General features: G+C 37.6%; 2 protein-coding genes and 2 long non-coding RNA genes across 8 annotated transcripts in view; 3 read left to right on the top strand and 1 right to left on the bottom strand.

Moving 5' to 3' along the window:
- alpha-Man-Ia (alpha-Mannosidase class I a) overlaps positions 1-6,067 on the top strand; it is a 53,257-nt gene extending 47,190 nt beyond the window's left edge. For all 5 annotated transcript variants that reach the window (XM_070218792.1, XM_070218791.1, XM_017157374.3 and 2 more), the window contains exons 3-7: positions 2,349-2,961; positions 3,408-3,632; positions 3,694-3,832; positions 3,892-4,153; positions 4,213-6,067. In XM_070218792.1, coding sequence (XP_070074893.1) covers positions 2,349-2,961; positions 3,408-3,632; positions 3,694-3,832; positions 3,892-4,153; positions 4,213-4,359 — 1,386 coding nt within the window. In that variant the 3' untranslated portion in view covers positions 4,360-6,067. The remainder of the gene's footprint in view (positions 1-2,348; positions 2,962-3,407; positions 3,633-3,693; positions 3,833-3,891; positions 4,154-4,212) is intronic.
- Positions 1-20,497, bottom strand: part of LOC138913831 (uncharacterized) — a 62,828-nt gene that overhangs the window by 18,331 nt on the left and 24,000 nt on the right. The window lies entirely within an intron of this gene.
- LOC108068033 (uncharacterized) lies at positions 7,882-9,047 on the top strand. Its single transcript, XM_017157385.3, has one exon. It carries the CDS (start codon positions 8,045-8,047, stop codon positions 8,276-8,278), a length of 234 nt encoding a protein of 77 aa, XP_017012874.2. The 5' UTR covers positions 7,882-8,044; the 3' UTR covers positions 8,279-9,047.
- LOC108068031 (uncharacterized) lies at positions 15,574-20,081 on the top strand. The gene is made up of 4 exons (XR_006412613.2): positions 15,574-15,583; positions 16,102-16,188; positions 17,045-17,487; positions 19,793-20,081. It is a non-coding gene; the product is annotated as an uncharacterized lncRNA (long non-coding RNA).

Below are 20,497 nucleotides of genomic sequence, written 5' to 3'. Positions count from 1 at the left end.
TCAGCTATGGTTTGGGGTTATATACTTGATATTATATAATAACTAAGGATAGCAAAGTTATAAAAATTTTAAAATAATAACTAATTAATTTGGAATATTTCTTAAACAATTATACGGTTACCACTTTCATTTTAATATAATTCCTCTTGCGTTTCCGCACGCACTTGACATTTCTGCATGCCATCCATCAATCTGAGCTGCGGCTCATTAAATCACGCAAAATCTGAGAGGAAGAAGAAGAAACAGCCCGAGGCGAAAGCACAAAAGTTGCTTCCATTCCAATGCCTGTTGACCTCTGTCCTTCTGCCTTCGTCCTGCTGCCGCCATCCTTTATCCTTGCCCCTTTTCTCACGCTTTCCGGCAGCTGTTGTAATCCGTTTAAAGTGTTTTTGCGGGTTGTAAACATTTCGACTTTTAATTCACTGACAGCGGTTCTTCATCCTCTCCCTCTCTCTCTGTCTCTTGGCTTACTGTATATACCTTTCTCTTGCTGACCACCGGCTTTGGGGTTTTCCGGAGCTTGTGGGCGGCATGGGGGCGTGTTCCCGGATAAATGGTATTTTTTATTTTTATTCGCAAGCTGTCTGTTAAGAGTGTAATTCGCAAATAAAACATTGCTAATTAGGTTGGCTCGAAAAAAAATAAAGAAGCAGGATAATGCAAAAAAAAATGTAAAGAAAGAAAAATCTTTAAAATAATATTTTTTTTTTAAATATATTACGAATTTAAAAGAAATGACAGAATAAAATATTTAATTACTATATTTAACACTTAGAAGAAAACATTAAGATACCAATTTTCCACTAATAAATTATCCCAATTTGGAAAAAAAAATGAACTGCCAAATTAATTCAATCACTTCCTACATGCTTAACCCCTAGTCGACCCCGACCTTCACCTCAGTGCCGACCTTAACCCTTAATAGGGCCAGATTTAAGCGTTGCGTGATTTGAGCCCAAACATTTAGGGGGTTAAAAGGGGTGGCGACTTGGGGAGGATTGGTGGAAATGTTTTCAGTAGGTTATGTCAACGCGTTGGACTTTAATTAATTACCGGGAAAATTGTTAATATTTGTTCAGCCCTCGCTTGCTCTTTCCCTCTCCCTCCCTCCCTCTCCCACTTCTCGCTGGGAAAGTAAACACGGGGAGTAGGGGAAGAGTAAGGAGAAGGTGGGGTCCTTGGTCCTTGCTGAGTGCTTTGTCCTGTGGTCGTAATTTAATTTTTGCAAAAAATACCCAAATGAAAGCCACACTATAAGAGAGAGGGAGATGGCGACAGAATGGCGCTCCAAAGTATGCAATGCCGAATTATGCTGTGTGTGAGCGAGTGTGTGTGCGTGTGTGTGAGAGCGGAAGTACATGGCAAAATGCAAAATAGCAGAGGCCACACCAATGCAAACACACACGCACACAGCCGCGCACCAACACAGGTGCATAGCCAAATACTTGCACTAAACCAAAAATTTAAAATAAAAATAAAGAATGGAGCTAGTGCCTTATTGAAAACATTCAAATCGAATATATAAATTACCTAAAATTATAGAAAAATTCTATAAATAAAATATTTATTATGAAGAAATAAAATATTATAGGATTATTGCTTACACTTGAGAGCCTACACTCTTATATTATTTCCGATGAATTTATTTTATTTGTATTTTAAATATGATTTAACTGAGCTCGTCTTTTAAAATAAAGATAATATTTTAATACTCTTCCCTTGTTAAACAGTTTCGAAAAAATAATATTTTTAAGTATAGAATACTCTCCAGAATACTTTTAAAACCCCTTTATCCGTTTACACAGAGTAATGCGAATGAAAAAGATTTTCCGCTGTCCATTTCATTAACATTTCTGCGGCCACCGCCAAGTACGTGACTTTCTAGGTGTGTATGCGAGTGGAACTGGGCGATATTCAATTGGAAAAAAGGGAAAATCAACGCAAACACACAGTCGCACTGACGTATGCAAACATTTCAAGCCGAGTTGAAAGCGAGAAACTAAATATGAAACGAATTTCCACGAAGGCCAAATATTAAGCAAAGCAGAGAGTAAATATAGAAAATATACGTGAATTTTGCGCAAATCTGCATATTGTATCCATGCAAAATGATTGCGATTTGTTTGAGGGTTCTTTAGCTGTTGGCTGTGTTGCATACGCAAACGATTTCTATTTTCCATTGCACTTTTCAAATTGAAAAGCAAAATAAATCCTTGATTTATTGGGTATTTAATCTTAATTTTTTTTGTTTTTAGCCCACAGGGAAAATCTATATAAAATCTATAAATTTATAGATTAAAATATATATTATAATATAAAATTAATTTTTAATTTTTCCCCCTTTTCAGATGATGGAGCATGCGTGGCACAACTACAAGTTGTATGCCTGGGGCAAGAACGAGCTGCGTCCGCTATCGCAGCGCCCGCATTCGGCCAGTATCTTTGGATCCTACGACCTGGGCGCCACGATCGTCGACGGCCTGGACACGCTGTATATCATGGGACTGGAGAAGGAGTATCGCGAGGGTCGCGACTGGATCGAACGCAAGTTCTCGCTGGACAATATTAGCGCCGAGCTGAGTGTCTTCGAGACGAACATTCGATTTGTGGGCGGCATGCTGACGCTGTACGCCTTCACGGGCGATCCGCTGTACAAGGAGAAGGCCCAGCATATCGCCGACAAGCTGCTGCCCGCCTTCCAGACGCCCACGGGCATTCCCTATGCGCTGGTCAACACCAAGACCGGTGTGGCCAAGAACTACGGCTGGGCGTCCGGCGGCAGCTCCATCCTGTCCGAATTCGGCACCCTGCACTTGGAGTTCGCCTACCTGAGCGACATTACCGGGAATCCACTGTACCGGGAGCGAGTCCAGACCATTCGCCAGGTGCTCAAGGAGATCGAGAAGCCGAAGGGCCTGTACCCCAACTTCCTCAATCCAAAGACGGGCAAATGGGGACAGCGTAAGTTTGTTAATCTTAAATATTTAAATTTTACGAACGGCGAAACTTGAAAGTAAAATGTAATATAAATTAGATCATAAATAATTGGAAAATAATTACAATTTGTAGCAATTTAAATTCTTCAATACAATTTTTCTAATAATAATCATTTTTACAGAATCTTAACAGATTTTTTAAAGCTGTTAATTCCATTTTGTTGTGTTTTTTAATACCTTTCAAAATGTAGAAGAAAATTTAATAATCGGATCATTTATTAAAAAGTTATGAGTAAAATAAATGCAAGCTTAAGGTTAATGAAATGCAAGCAGTGCAAGCAGTTGATTTAATTCTTGCATAACGGCTATCTGATAGTCGAAGAACTTTTTCTCTTGTTAGATATCTAGATTGGTCTTACTTATTACTTTAATTTAAGAGACGATAATACTAAATTTCCCTTTTCCCCACAGTCCACATGTCCTTGGGCGCCCTGGGCGATAGCTACTACGAGTACTTGCTGAAGGCCTGGCTGCAATCCGGGCAAACGGACGAGGAGGCCCGCGAGATGTTCGACGAGGCGATGCTGGCCATTCTGGACAAGATGGTGCGCACCAGTCCCGGCGGCCTGACCTATGTCTCCGACCTCAAGTTCGATCGGCTGGAGCACAAGATGGACCATTTGGCCTGCTTCTCGGGTATGTATGCTTGCCTACTGGAAACTATAACTATATATTAACGAATCTTCTCTACTTTTAGGTGGCCTCTTTGCTTTGGGAGCTGCCACGCGTCAGAATGATTATACAGACAAGTACATGGAGGTGGGCAAGGGCATTACGAACACCTGCCACGAGAGCTACATTCGAGCACCCACTCAGCTGGGCCCCGAGGCCTTTAGGTAAATTAACTGCTACCCAAAAATGCAGAATGGTATACTAATATCCCTCATCTATGCAGATTCAGTGAAGCCGTGGAGGCGCGAGCTCTGAGATCGCAGGAGAAGTACTATATCCTCCGGCCGGAGACTTTCGAGAGCTACTTTGTGCTGTGGCGCCTCACGCACGACCAGAAGTACCGCGACTGGGGCTGGGAGGCGGTCCTCGCCCTGGAAAAGCACTGCCGCACGGCGCACGGTTATTGCGGCCTGCGCAATGTCTACCAGCAGGAGCCGCAGAAGGACGATGTCCAGCAGAGCTTCTTTCTGGCCGAAACACTCAAGGTGAACTGGTCACTTAAAAACTGAGATTAATCCTGAGACTAACCCTATTTCAATTGCAGTACCTGTACTTGCTGTTCTCAGACGACTCGGTGCTGCCGCTGGACGAGTGGGTGTTCAACACGGAGGCCCATCCGCTGCCGATCAAGGGGGCGAATGCGTACTACAGACAGGCGCCCGTCACGCTGCCGGCCTCGAATGCCTCGTAAACGGGCGCCCTGCTGCGCCGCTGGCTGTTCGGCCTGTCCCTAGCACTGCACCTTAATTAGTTCTCGAAAATTGCATAGATATATGTGTACGCGATCGCAACTCTATTTTTTTTTTCTTTGTCCTAAGTTTTTAGTTAGTTTACGTGATGATATGATGATACGATGACAACTGCGTACGAAAGATATTGTATGTTTACAAAAAAAACCAAGTACATACGAGATACTTTCAATGTAACATATTTATAAAGCTTGCACATATATAGGAACTTAAACTTAAACGGATATATCGTAGTTTAGTCCTTAACTGTTTGCACAAGTTTCTCCGAGTCTCTCTCTCTCTTTTTTATTTACCTTATGAGGTATAAGGTATATTATAATCCAAATAGTTGACTGAGGTGGAAGGCTGGTAAAAAGGAGACCTCAATTTCCATTTAAAAGCGAATGACGTAGGCGTAGGCAAACACTCTTGATATTAATTATGATATGATATACGGATATATGTATGTGTAAATGTAAAACTCAGGTGTTCTTATTATGATTTACCTTGCGCTCACACAAGGCTCTTTCTCACTAACTCTCTCAGCTACGTAACTATCTCTACAGAAGCATTCTATACGCAATTCTCGATCTGCATCTGCCACTATATCTCGGTGTGGATTCATGGATCGATAGGTCTACTGATAGATCTGCTGATTTCTGATTTCCAATTCGAATCTTTGACCACTTTGTTTTGTATATAATTTCTATTGACTTTCCTCGCAAAATGAAGGCAGAAGAAAATCGAATTGATATTTATACAAGTATATTCTTACACATTATTGTTTACCTTGTAGCCTAAATATTTAAATATAAATCTAATATAGAGTCTAGCTTACTTTATGTGACGAAACAAATGTAACGCGAATTACCTTAAATCCAGAACATCAAGCGAAACGAAAGCAAATGAAATATATATAAAAATATACCTAAATAAATATATATTTGTATTTAATTAAATCAAATAAAACGTAGGCAATTGTTAAAATAAATTAATTTTACGATGGCACGAGCCGAGCGAATGGTAATTTAATTTTTAACAACTGTAAAGGTTTTTTATAATATTAATAATAATTATAATAATAACAATACCCATAATAATCATATTTATAATTCTATTTATAACTGTAATCCATAGACTAAGCCACAAGCATCGCATGATAAATGAAATATAGAAGTTATTTAATTGTTTTTTTTTTGTAACCTACGCAGCTTGGGCTGTGTAAAGTGATTTAACAAAAGTAAAAATAACATAAAACCTAAGCTAAGACCCTAATGTAAAACCGAAAAATTTTAATGAAAAATTTTAAGAAATTAAAATAATATCAAACTTAATTAAATCGATAAATGAGAAACCCTAAAAATCACCAGCTAATGAATGTAAAACAAGCCGAGGGCTAAAGTAAATTAAAATCGAATCTAACTAAGCGTAAATTTAGTCCTTAGAGCCAACTTTTTTTGTTTAGATCAAATTAGAATTGAGGCCAATAGCGAGATATATATGTAAATGATATATCATCCGATGGCAATGCCCCATGCATAGATTTGAATGGCAGTTTGTAAATGCATCAGACATAATACGTTCGTCGACTGCAGTCCCTGAGCTGCGGAAGATGAAAATTGTATTTTGCCTAATCATAAGTTTAATAAAGATCTAATAATTAACTTAAAACAGTGTGTTTTGTTTAGAATCAATATACAATCTTGGAAATTCCCTGTTTACTCAGCCTTTTCCTTTCTCTCTGTAAATATTTTTATCTCGCAGCGCATTGATGGCTCATTGATAGTTTGTCTGGCTGTAAACAAGTACCCCCATCCGCCGTTGATCCCACTTTCAGATATATATTTATGTATCTGCCACACAAGCCACTTCACAAGCAGTTGTCGAGCTCAATTAATGAGCAACCCACTTAAACCGAATGTGCGTATACTTAATGAAGAAACTTGCACAAAAGGCGAGCACAAAGCACAATGTGAGGTTAACAACATTCGCCGGCGATTCGAGAACCCGGAAAGGGAGTGCGTCGCGACAGATACACCCTTCTAGCCCGATTGATTAACCCCTTGAAGACTGATGGTTAAAAGAAAAAACTATTTACAATTTAAAAATTTAAAATTCCGATTGAAATAAAATTATTTTTTCAAGATACTCTCTTTATAGAAAATACCACATCATACTTCTCTTTAAAGTAATTAAATTATTGATTATTTTATATTGCAAGATACAATTATTTTATATATCTTTTTATTTATTTTTAGGGACTTGATTTCTTAATGTTAAAGAATATTTATTCCTGCTCAATGGGTTAACAACGATTGGCGTACAAAGTCCGACTTTTGCCAGCATAAAATCTCTTGGAAGGGGAATGAAACTGGGAAGCGATGGTAAGGAGAATGCGAACAAAGCATAACCATAAAGTGGAGGAGTGCCAACCGACGACTGCATTCGCCACCCACCAATCACCCACCCACCGCCCACCACCCAAAATATTACAGAGAGCAGCCAAACGGGGAGTGCACTTAACGAAAATGGATAATGTTTTGGAAATATTTAGATCGGATAATAAACAATATTATTTAAAAGCAGATTGTTTAACAATTAAATCAAAAACTTTTAAAAAAATTCCGCATTGAAATCGGAATATGATTGGTCAAGTTATGAACTTAAGAAGTGTAACTTTGGAAAGCCTGAATACTTTTAAAACAGACTAATGGAGAACAGTGCAATCTTTTAATTAAATCGTTTATAAGGCATGTAAGAAAAACTGAACTCATACCGATTTCTCTAGGTGTGCCATACCGGTCGTTTTCCCTCTCATTCGCGCCCTATCTCTGTGCTCTCTACTCTTTGTTGACTAGACGAGCCCGCCAGACCAGCTTTCAGTGTGTGCGTGTGCTGCATGGCAATGCCGTGGATGTGGACGCCACTGTTGTTGTACCTCCGAGTTGTTGTCATACCCTAGGTTTTAAAAAAGTCACACAAGTGGTCGGAAAAAGGTTTGTCAACCAATATTTACCCACCCAAAAAGTACAAACAATTTAAAATGTACTATTCTAAAAATAAAATGCGTTGGCATAATATTTATTTGGACTTGTGCTTAAGGTTGCCCTTTCGTTTAATATTTGTAGCGTGACATATTAAATTATTATAATATAAACTCTTTAAAAAAATATAAATGAGTTAAAATGGTTAAAATTTGAATTACAAAAAATTTGAGGAATTCCTAAAACTGTATTTATTTAGTTTTGTTTATTATAAAAAATAAAATAATGAATACCCACTATTTATAAATTTACAGGTATTTAAAAAAGTTTAAAAAAATATGTGCATATGAAATTGATATACTTTCTACAGTGCAGGGTATCTGATGGTCGCCTCAGTTCTCTGAGAAGGTTCTACTCTTTGTGCTTGGCTTGTTTTTGTTTTTTGTTTTGGTCGTTGACGTTGCCGCGTCGCTTCTAGCAATCCGCACAGTTCGCATCGAGACTCCGAGCAGAGCGGCAGGCACTCCAAAATAAGTTGCAGTTGCAGTTGCAGATACAGATTCGGGTTCGGATTGAGATACAGATACACAGAGACAGAGATACAGCGGATCGAGACTAGATATACAGGCTATAACCAAGCAGTGAAGGAAAAAGGAGCCTGAAAATGCCATTCCCCATCCATCCGCCCAAGCAGATGCCCTGCCCCCACTGGCAGCACTTCCCCATCAGCCCGGTGGACAGCAAGCCCAATCCTTTCGATTCCGTGGGCGGAGCGGCGGCAGCGGCCACCCAGGTCAACATAGGGGTTAACAAACCCCCGGAGCCGGTATCCTATCGCTATTGTTTGCAGTGTAAGGCCTCCGGCAGGGAGTCACCGAACACCGCCGACAGGGAGTAACGTAGTCCCCCGAAACTTTGGAGGTGACCCATTCAACCCAAAACCAATCAGCCATCACCTGTAATCAACCACTTCACTAGAGGACGCACTTGGAAAGCCAATTTAAAAAAAAGGAAAAACAATCACAAGAAGCGCAGAACAAAGTTTTGATTTTAAGAGATAAATGATATTTTCCATTTCAAATTCAGATCCCAACAATCCATCCTTTTTTTTCTGTGCTGCTATTATATTATATCGAAATGGATCTGGTTTTTCAAGATATGCATAAAATACTATAACCTAGCTTAAAATATCAGATTTCTTAACTAAATTATCTGAATTTTAAGTATGTGAAAACCCAGTCAAACACACCTTAATTTTTTCTGTGCTTTTGCTATTTCGTTTTAAAATGGATTTGATATTTTAATACCAATCAATACTTTTCATGTCGAAATTAATATGATATAAGAAATTATCGTCAAGATCCGAAGGTCTTAAGTTATTGATAATATCAGGTCCAAATGCAGCCTAATTTTTTTCTGTGTTGTTATTATTTAACCTAACCTAAGCACATGTTCCACTAATATTTTGCTGTTTTTTGCGCTATAATTATTCTAAGCATTTTGTACGTATTTAATTTGTATTTAGAGCTAAAGACTACAGTTTATACCGTTTATGAATTTATGAATTTTTTGATATATTTGTATAAGAGAAGCGCCAATAAACGCACGACGCATTTAAAAAACGAGTTCTACACAAATACAGAAGCACTCCCCATATACACATACCATATGCTGTCTGTTTTTTGATTCCAAACTCAGACTTTGTTTGGTTCTGTTTTTGTTTTCAGTTTCGTTTCGCTGAGTCTTTATGTTTATCAAAATTTCCAAGGTCACCTACGAGAGGCGTCGAACGAAAAAAAAGGTGCGATAAGAGCGGCTTCAGATCTCAGTTTTTGATTTGGAAAATTCGGGAATTGTCGGGTGATTTTTCTATTGCCTGTCTTACAAGCAAAGTTCAACAAACCGTTGGAATTAATCCAATGAGAGTGAAAAACGAAAGCTGATGAACAAAAGGGTGTAGGAGGGGGAGGCATTAATTGCATTCGCTCGCCTTTTCAGAGAGTTCGTTTATATGCATGCTAAGAGTTGCATACACTGAAAAAAATTCTTAAAAATGTATGGCAGCTTTAAAACAAAAAAAAATAATAATATATTTTTCACATATCCGTGAATCCTTCCTTCAGTAAATTAATTAAATATAGGTTCAGTGATAGCCAAGATCCCCATAAAATAACCATACATTTTCTCTGCCTGTCTCAATTTATTTATATAAGTACGTGCACACATGTTTGTACTATATTTAACCTTATCGCATGATTCGACGAGTGCGTGTGCGAAAAAAAAAAACGTTTGCAAATACTGACTATCGAATAGCTCGTGTTGTTCGTCCGAAAGGTGAAATTAGAGTTTTTGAATGACACAGTTCAGCATTCCATTTTCGGACTTTATAATTCGGCATTTTGCTCAAATTAGAAATTTATGGCCAACGTTTTCGGGGCTTATCTCCGCTGATAAGGCCATTATCTGACTTTTAGTCTAGCCAACGTGCCCCCTAAAATAACACACACTTATAAGGAGATATGAAGGTCCAGATAAAAGTGAAATCAAACATAAACAAATAAACATAAAAATGCAGAAGGTAATATACCCTTGTATTTAAGAACTATTTTTTGCTTGGATTGTTGTATCTATTTTTTAATTAATATAGTTTTTTTTAAAGACGTTATTTTGATAATTTGTTTATGTTTCCGAACACAATAAAAAATATATATTTCGTAGGTACCTGCAATCGAGAAAAGAATAGGGAGTATTTCGAAAATGTATATTTTATAGTTTTTTGCATTACTGATCATGTAATTTTTGTTCTAGCATCCCAAAAGCTTTCTTATGTTAGAGCTTCCACAAGCTTTTTGTTCAAAAATGTATTTAAACGGAAATCAGTGTTGTCAAAAAACTTTTTTTTGCGAAAATGTAAAACAAATTTAATTCTTGGTATAAATGTCTATCGAAAAATTGAAATTTGGGTTTTTGGTAAAAATGGAATTTTTTCTTTTCGTTTTTTTTTCTGTAACTTGGCCAAAAATGGTCCTACACGAAAAATAAAAACTGTTTTGAACAGATAACTAAATAATAAATAAATCCATGACACTTTCCGGGTGATCTTGAAAAAAAAAAATTTTCGTCAATTTTAAATTTTTTTATAAGGGGGTACATCATGATTTTTTACGAAAAATGGCAAAAAAATAAAATGTCCAGGTTTAAATGCCAATCGATTGGAAATTTAACAACGAGCTCAGAAAGGTATGACAATCCATATTTGGATCAATACTTCCATTGTTATGGTAAAAAAACGAATTATTTTTTTGTGAAAAATTGTAATCTAGGTTTTTGGTAAAAAAAAATGGAATTTTTTCTTTTCGTTTTTTTGCTGTAACTTGGCCAAAAATGGTCCTACACGAAAAATAAATACTGTTTTGAACAGATAACTAAATAAGAAATAAATCCATGACACTTTCCGGGTGATCTTGAAAAAATAAAATTTTCGTCAAGTTTCAATTTTTTTATAAGGGGGTACCTCATGATTTTTTTCGAAAAATGGGAAAAAAATAAATTGTCCAGGTTTAAATGCCAATCGATTGGAAATTTAACGACGAGTTCAGAAAGGTATGACAATCTATATTTGGATCAATACTTCCATTGTTATGGTAAAAAAACGAATTAAAATCTGGGTTTTTAGTAAAAAAAATGGAATTTTTTCTTTTCGTTTTTTTGCTGTAACTTGGCCAAACATGGTCCTACACGAAAAATAAATGCTGTTTTGAACAGATAACTAAATAAGAAATAAATCTATGACACTTTCCGGGTGATCTTGAAAAAATAAAATTTTCGTCAATTTTCAATTTTTTTATAAGGGGGTACCTCATGATTTTTTTCGAAAAATGGCAAAAAAAATAAATTGTCCAGGTTTAAATGCCAATCGATTGGAAATTTAACGACGAGTTCAGAAAGGTATGACAATCTATATTTGGATCAATACTTCCATTGTTATGGTAAAAAAAACGAATTATTTTTTGTGAAAAATTGAAATCTGGGTTTTTAGTAAAAAAAATGGAATTTTTTCTTTTCGTTTTTTTGCTGTAACTTGGCCAAAAATGGTCCTTCACGAAAAATAAATGCTGTTTTGAACAGATAACTAAATAAGAAATAAATCTATGACACTTTCCGGGTGATCTTGAAAAAATAAAATTTTCGTCAATTTTCAATTTTTTTATAAGGGGGTACCTCATGATTTTTTTCGAAAAATGGCAAAAAAAATAAATTGTCCAGGTTTAAATGCCAATCGATTGGAAATTTAACGACGAGTTCAGAAAGGTATGACAATCTATATTTGGATCAATACTTCCATTGTTATGGTAAAAAAACGGATTATTTTTTGTGAAAAATTAAAATCTGGGTTTTTATTAAAAAAAATGGAATTTTTTCTTTTCGTTTTTTTGCTGTAACTTGGCCAAAAATGATCCTACACGAAAAATAAATGCTGTTTTGAACAGATAACTAAATAAGAAATAAATCTATGACACTTTCCGGGTGATCTTGAAAAAATAAAATTTTCGTCAATTTTAAATTTTTTTATAAGGGGGTGCCTCATGATTTTTTTCGAAAAATGGCAAAAAAATAAATTGTCCAGGTTTAAATGCCAATCGATTGGAAATTTAACGACGAGTTCAGAAAGGTATGACAATCTATATTTGGTTCAATACTTCCATTGTTATGGTAAAAAAACGAATTATTTTTTGTGAAAAATTGAAATCTGTGTTTTTGGTAAAAAAAATGGAATTTTTTCTTTTCGTTTTTTTGCTGTAACTTGGCCAAAAATGGTCCTACACGAAAAATAAATGCTGTTTTGAACAGATAACTAAATAAGAAATAAATCTATGACACTTTCCGGGTGATCTTGAAAAAATAAAATTTTCGTCAATTTTCAATTTTTTTATAAGGGGGTACCTCATGATTTTTTTCGAAAAATGGCAAAAAAATAAATTGTCCAGGTTTAAATGCCAATCGATTGGAAATTTAACGACGAGTTTAGAAAGGTATGACAATCTATATTTGGTTCAATACTTCCATTGTTATGGTAAAAAAACGAATTATTTTTTGTGAAAAATTGAAATCTGTGTTTTTGGTAAAAAAAATGGAATTTTTTCTTTTCGTTTTTTTGCTGTAACTTGGCCAAAAATGGTCCTACACGAAAAATAAATGCTGTTTTGAACAGATAACTAAATAAGAAATAAATCTATGACACTTTCCGGGTGATCTTGAATAAATAAAATTTTCGTCAGTTTTAAATTTTTTTATAAGGGGGTACCTCATGATTTTTTTCGAAAAATGGCAAAAAAATAAATTGTCCAGGTTTAAATGCCAATTGGTTAAATATTTAATAAATCGACTGTATATTTTAGATTTTATAAGAATTTTTTTTAATTTGTAAGCTATAAAAACAGCTGTATCCTTTCCTTTTAATGGCCAGCACTGCTTGCTGAAGCTCTCTCCCTCTCCCCAGCGATGGAAACTTTCGCTCTCGCTCTCTCTGGCGGCGGCATGCGCTCTCTCCGCAGAGGTCCTGCGACGGCTTCCGTTAGCTTTTTAATCATGTGGCCCGCTCTGCTCCGCCTGCACCTCCGCCACAGCTTCCTCCTCGTCCTTGCGCCTCTTTCGTCGGCATCTTCGCACGCACTCGCGTTTGGTGAGAGGCGAACGGAGGACCCGACGCAACAGCAGCAGCAGCGGCAGCAAAGGAGTCGCAGCAGCAGCAGCAGCAGCAAGCAGTCGCATACTCGCAAGCAGCAGCCACAGTCGCAGTCGTCGCCTCCGTCGAGTTGAGTCCTAGTTCGTTTTTTACGCTTTTCCTGCATTTTCCCTCTTTGGCTCTTGTTGTTTTTCTACGTTTTTTTACTACTTACTCTTGTCTTTTGTTGATTTTTTTTTAGCGTTTTACGCATTAGTAACGTGTCCTGATTTTGGCACAGGACAGGAAGTAAAGAGCAAGCAGTGAGTGGTACAACGGTAAATCGCAGTGTGCCAAATTGCGAATTTCTCACTCTATTTCTCGCTCTCTCTCACTGCGCCCCTTCGCTTTTTTTTGCCAGTGTGTTTGTGCTCCTAGTTGTTTTTTTTTGTGCGGGAAAAAAAAGAAGAGTAATAAAGTGCTTGAAAATTCACAATAGCATTAATTAACGGTTGTTTTCCCTTATGGGTCGCAACAGGCCCCCAAAATATCCCATCTCTCTCTGTCTCCCTATCTCTGTCTCCCGCTCTCACTCGCTCTTTTTATGGGTGTGTTTTTGGTTTTGCCCTAGGCCCAGTTGTTGTTGTTGTTCCTGTTTTTTTTCTGAGTGTAAGTGAGTGTGTGTGTGTCTAGGTGTAGGTGGCAAGCAATAAAATTTCATAATGGTTGTTGTACTAGCTAACACAAAAGCACTCTTACCAAATTAATTCAATTAAAAACAAAACAAGGCGTAATTAAAATTATAATATACAAAATAAACGCATTAAAAACTCTCTGCTCGAAAAGGATGCTCAAAATGGCAAAGTTGAGAAGTTGATGGCAAAGGAAAAACTTTTGCTGATAAAGTGACCCAAATATGTAGAGTGAAACCACACATGTTTAAGAAAATCCATTAAATCAAAGAAAACCTTGTATAAACCAAGTACTTTTAAAATAATATAATTAAAACTCATTGAAGAACCTTAATAAACCACAGCTGAAAAGAATACCTAAAAGCAAATAAAAAACATTTTTGTTGTTTACTTAAATTAATTATAATAACAAAATATTTTTTTTCAAAATTATTTTAAATTTCTATGCAAAGATAAATTCAGATTTAATTTCAGGAGAGAATGATTTTTGTTTTGTGNAGGTGNCANTNTAAAATTAAAATAGAAATAAAAAAAAAACCTTAATGTTATTTGATGTATTAATATAAATTATTAAGCTAAATAATTACTTTGAATTCAACTGTAAAGCCATTATATTTGATTTAAACAAATTAAGTGACAGCAACAAAAGAGGGCCAATTGAAAACCGTGTCATTTGGTTGTATTTATTTATGCTGGGAAGGTTAGGCCCCGCCCCCTTTCAGCGTATTTGTACGCCCCTTTTTTAAGCCGCCTTTTCCGTTTGCCGTTTTTTGTTTCCCACTTTTCCCACGCCCTGCGAACCTCCAGCCACCACCCATCACCCACCGCTTTCTTATCGCTGAAGAGTCACGTTTTTGACCCATTTTCACATACTGGTGCCTAAGCCTATACAGATGGCATAAAAGCTGCTGCGAGCCCTCTTCTACCCCCATTAACCCATGCAGCCACTTAACCCTCGAGTGGCTCTCGCTGATGTAATGCCATTCGATTTGATTTGCCATGGTTAACCAGATATGCTTGCCACAGCCATTCGGCATTTTGCGGTTGCTAATGCCTAGTCCTTACACTTGAAGAAAAGCCTACCAAAAGCTTCTGACTTCATGGAAAAATCTGAGATAATTAAACTTTAATATTTATTTTTAAAATGTATCTTTTGAAAATGTATTTTGAAATAAATGTAGCTTTTATATTATTTGTTATGCAATTTTATTTTCTTTGTTTTTTACGAAATGCAAACTTAGTTATATTTTTTTATAATAAAAGAAATAACTATTTTTTAATTTATTTCCTTAAATATTCTTGATGTATAAGTATTATTTATTCAAGTATTTTATACATAGATGCCTACATTTTTTTCCACTGTATGCTTTTGTGTGTGTGCAGGACGGGTTGATTACTTGCCACATGGTTGACGATAAGTCAGTAAGTTGATGGCCCCAATTTGCGTACGAGTCTAATTTGTTTGTGTTCTCGTTTTATTATTTTTCGGCTCCCATTAGTTAACCATTGGCCCAGAGGGTGACCAGCAGCAGCGCCGTGTTGCTTAGCAAATTCCCCAGTCGCCGAAATGAACCACTGACACGCCCTCGGCGCCTCTCTTTCCGGCTCATCTGGTTATCCGGCTATCTGGCTACTTAGCTAACTGGCTATTCCATATATATATATATTATATATATATGTATAACATAGGAACCATCCCCAGTCGGACCTAGCCCCACTTTACCTATCGCACGTGCCTGGTCGAAGACTGGAAGACAGTGAAACTGGTCTGAAAAAAACTGAAAAGCCACTGAGGTCCTTCCACAGGCGCACGCACACAGGCGCAAGCAACAGGACTTGTTTATCGGTGAGTAGTCCACGGAGGATTCGGATACGAATTCCCAGTGGTTCGGCAGCGGAGGATCATGGGGTTTAAAGAAGTGATGCCATTAAATATCACATCCTATAAAAGTTAAAAGTTTAGCAATTTTATATTTTACCAAAAAGAATTCAAATTATTTGGCTTTCCTAATCTTTCCTAAAATCTTTAATTATGAAAAGTGTGTGTAAAAAATATTAATATAATTTGTATGATAAATAAATAAATATAAAAATAAAAAGGATTCTGATGATAGTTTTTGAGAAGATTTCCAGCAGGCTAATTTCATTGAGACTTCGTTTAAATATGATTTAAAAGTAAAATAAATATTTTCTTTCGTTTGAAATACAATATCTTAGGATATAAAAATGAATACCTGGCAGTAGGACATTTTAAACCATCTTTAAATACATTTTCTTCATACAACTTCCCACTCCTTGCGATCCTCCGCTCACTAGGCCCTCGAAAATGGAACCCAAACTAACCCATATGATATCTTCTTTCAGGCAGCCCCTTGGTCGGGCCGCACTCCAAACTGGCCCATCAATTTTGGTTCTCCTACCCGCCACCGGGCGCTGGCGGCGGTTCCTCAAGTGAGTCTTTCGGTTTGCGCATGCGTGGCAGCACCTTGGACCCACCCACTGTTACTATTACCAATCGTAATGATCCCAGACCCAAAAAAAAACAAAAACGAAAAGAAAAAAAACCGATACTGATCCCACTTCGTTTGTGTTGTTCGTCCCTCGATGTCTATGTAATCTGATTGATCGATATAACCGAAAGTGATCAATAATATAGCCCGTGTATAGTCAATAGGGAGTGCGATTATCGTTTGTTCTTTGGTTCCACTTCTTTTTTTGTATGACTAGGCCATCCTGTGAGTCCTCTCTCTCTGTATATCTATCTGTATTTAACATTTAACATTTAACATATATATGTAACTTGTCTGTACGTATGTATATGTCTGTATGTGGTACGTTTGTTAAGTGACTCCTCTTAGTTGTGAAAGCCACATAGAGTATATCTCTCAATATATATCTATATATAGTCGATGATTTCCATACCCTTTCGTTGTTACTTAGGTATATAAATAGTTATATATTTTGCCACATACCATATATATTTGAATAATATATAGCGTAACTGTAGTCAAGGCCCAGAAAACCAGAGCCAAAGAGAGAGGTAATCCGGCTTAAAGGATAGATTAGAGGATTACGATCCCTGAGTTGCCTTGGTTTTCGCTGATAGTCCATTTAAATAGATATTTGCTTGGGTCCGGCCAATAGAATTTAACCAGGAGATTGGCCCTCCCCAGGCAATAGGAATAAACTTAAGATTTAGTTCCGAATTAAGTACAAAATAATTGAAGATTTGTTTTTTGTCCTTCTTTTCTTTGCTCTTCTTTGATTGTATTGTCTTCTATGTTCAACACACAACCAAAAAAAAAAGGAATAATAAAACTAAGGAATCAAGCCTAACAAATACGAAATAAAAACTAAAAAGAGAAAACAAAATCAAGAATATATAGAATTAAATCGTAAACTGAAACTAAATCGGAGATTGAGAGATTCTTCGTGTGCGATCGCTACCTATCTCTCTCCCTCTCAGTCTCTTCTCTCTCTCTCTCTCACGCTCTCTCTCTCTCTCTATCTGCCTATATGTCTATCTCTTTCTCAAAAGACACACTCAGACACACCGCACCCACGTAACGGTACTAATTCCATTCCAATCGTTCCGGTTCGCGTCGCGATCGCGATCGCGTGTTAACAATTGCAAAAATTCGACAAAAATCGTTACTAAAATATAATCAAAATCAAAATCGACACAACAACAACAAAAACATCATCACCACAAGTACAACAACATCAGAAAAATAAAAACAACACATTGAGGTAAGGAAGAATTTCTTTCTCACTGTCTCACACACTCCGTCTGTCTCTCTCTCTCTCTCTCTGTCTTTGTCTCTCTCTGGTCTCGTAGTGTTGGCCAAATGGAATATCAACCGTATTCCTTTGAACCACAAACCACATCCCCATTAGAAACCCCCCTTAGACCGAAGAAAAAACCAGAAATGAAACCCCCCCCTACATAGCGAGTTCCGTTATTCCGCCGTTCCGTTTCGTTAGTTGTTCCGTTACGTTACGTGTAGTTCGTTACGTTTCGTTCCACGTTCCTTGTTTCCCCTTAGTTGTCTTCATTTTTTAGGTTTGGATTTTGTTTTCGCATTTTTCGTAGCGCTTTGTTGATGATGATAAAATGGCGATGATGATGATGATGATAACATAATGATGACCCTGATATGATTGTGTGCGTGTGTACAAAAGTTGTTTATGAATGGAACGGGGTCAAAGGATGCGGCAGGTGTAAACTTGTGACTTGTGTGCAGCACTCGGGACCACTTTGTAGTCACCCAAAGGGTTGGAACGAGATAATTGCAGCCGGTTGGCAAGACGCATGCTTGAAGCTTTGGAAAAGGTTAAACACATAATGAGAATATAAAGTAACTAGAATAAGTAGCGACGGTTTGAGTATTTGCACACGCTTTTAGGGTAGCCAAAAAGGAAACTAGAAATGTAGTGAAATAGTTAAACAATTTTATAAGTGGTAAAAGCATAAGAAAACAAATTAGTGTAACCAACGCCCCGTTAAAAGCATTTGTCGCCTCTGGCCACACTACAAAAGTGCATGTTTTCATCATTTCCTCAAAAACCCTTTAAATATAATAACCCATCAACACTGAATGCTTCCAAAAAGGAACCCTCAAACTCCCTTTGCCACCGAAATTATAATATTCCTATGATCAATCCCAATCCACCACACCACACACAGTGGCCAAGTGAAATGTTTACCCACCGCCTGTGACGCACACACTGAACTTGGTGAACTCTTGTGCTCTTGTGGTGGGTTGCCAGGCGGTTCCGAAGCGAAACGCAACGGTGAGGCCCTCAATCGGTTGAAGCCAAGGCCAAAGCTCAAAGCTCAAATATTCATGGGAAACATAAATGCGCGAGAATGGCACAAACGACTGGCAGCGAACCAAATGTTGACTGTTAGTCGAGTAGAGACCGCTCTTCAAAGTGGGAATGTTCACAAAACAAATATACCCCCACACTCACACAACCAGCTAAATAAATAAGTAAAATAATTAAGAGACCTGAAACCTGAGCTCAATTTAAATTAACGTCTTGCATTTAAGATGAACACGCGAATTAACACGGATAGTTGAGTAGAGTAGCTTTAAAAGCAAGGAGTGTGCCCAGTGTTTGTGAAAGAACCGCCCGCGACCTGGTCACACTGCCGCAGAATGCATATCTGCCTAAATGCCGCGAATGCAATGCTGCTCAGAGCTCGCAGCTGAGCTTTAATCCGCCTGAGAAGATGACACTAATTGGGCCGCGGTCAACTTTGAGTGTGTTTAGTGTTTTGGGTTCAGTGTTTAGTTTTATGTTTTTAGCGGGCCGCATTTTGGTGTTCAGTGTCAGTGTCGCCTGGTTCTTCGCCCGCAACTGACGACTGTTGATTCCGTGTCCGTGTGTGTGGGCTTTTTCACCTGTCACCTGTCGAAAGGTGCGAATTAGTATGACGCCGCCCCGGCTGAGTCGCTATTTGATGGCAGTGCGTGGTGGGCGTGATGGGGAGCAGCGTAAGTAGGGGGGCGTGGCCTTGAATTCTGAATTGTATATATACGAAACATGCATTCATATGTGGGTGTGGGTGTGCGTATTCGAGTGAGAGCCGTAGATTGTATGCATGCTGCAAGTTGTTTTTTTTTTTTCTAATCAAACCATTTAGCATTTTTCACCCTGCATGTTTAGAGCCTGAGTAGCGGATGACAGTAAAATTATTGCAAATTGAAATACCATAATGAGAATCGATTGAAACGGTTTCAACATGACCTCTCTCTCTCCCCCCTTTCTCTCTCTCTCTTTCTACTTTTTTCAATATTTTTTTCTTGTCTTATGTTTGTTGTACTTTCTATTTTCTTTGGTTTTCCAATAACCCATCTTTTAAATTTTAAATAATTAATTATTATTATTTATAATTTTATTCTTAATAATTTTTTAAATGGTTCTTTTCTGCTGGTTTCTTTTTTATTTTTCGATGGTTTTTCTTTGCCCTTTTTAATTGTATTTTATTATTTTTTAATTGCCATTTTGTGTAATTTATTTTCATTAATTTTTACTTGCAATTATATAGACAGCAAGAACTCGCAGACCGACGAAGAGAAGCAGCGCGATCGACAGCGAAACGAGCGAGAGGCCAAAAAGGAAGAGCAGGACGCCATCAACTACAAGGTGAGTGTGTGGGTGTGTGTGCCTCTCTCTCTCTGTCTGCCTTCTCCCTATCTCTTTCTGTCGCGGCCAATTCGGTGTGTGCGTGTGTTGTGTATGTGTGTCTACCGCGCGTGCAATTCAAATTGACTACAAAAAAAATTCCAAAAATAAAAATAATTCCTACAAAAAAAATATATAAGAAAAAATTATGAAAAAAATTATACAAAAATAGAGAAAGCATAAGTAAACAAATTAAAATGCAGCAGTAATTGAAAATGCAACAGCGAACAAATAATAACGATGGCCATGCGATAACCCATTAAACCTGATAGTAAGAATGCACTTTGCGACAATTGCATGCAAACAGCGCGACAAGGAGCAACGCGAGGCCCGTCTGCTGGACTTTGAGATACGCCGCCAGCAGAAGCGGGACGAGCAGCAGCAGCAGCGCCAGCAGCAGCAGCAACTGCAGCAGCACCGCGAGCAGCAGCACCACCAGCAGCAGCAGCAGCGCGAGCAACAGCAGCAGCACCGCGAGCAGCAGCAACAGCAACACCAGCAGCAGTCCAGCGAGAAGAGTCCGCCCACCTCGTCCGCCGCAGCCGCCGCCGCCGCCGCCTCCTCCTCT

The sequence above is a fragment of the Drosophila takahashii genome, chromosome X (assembly GCF_030179915.1).
Source record: "Drosophila takahashii strain IR98-3 E-12201 chromosome X, DtakHiC1v2, whole genome shotgun sequence".
NCBI classification, from domain to species: Eukaryota; Metazoa; Arthropoda; class Insecta; order Diptera; family Drosophilidae; genus Drosophila; species Drosophila takahashii.
This window is presented reverse-complemented; position numbering and strand designations above follow the sequence as displayed.

What these genes read in the sequence shown, in the direction of transcription:
- LOC108068033 (XM_017157385.3), top strand. Translation starts at nt 8,045, where the DNA reads ATGCCATTCCCCATCCATCCGCCCAAGCAGATGCCCTGCCCCCACTGG.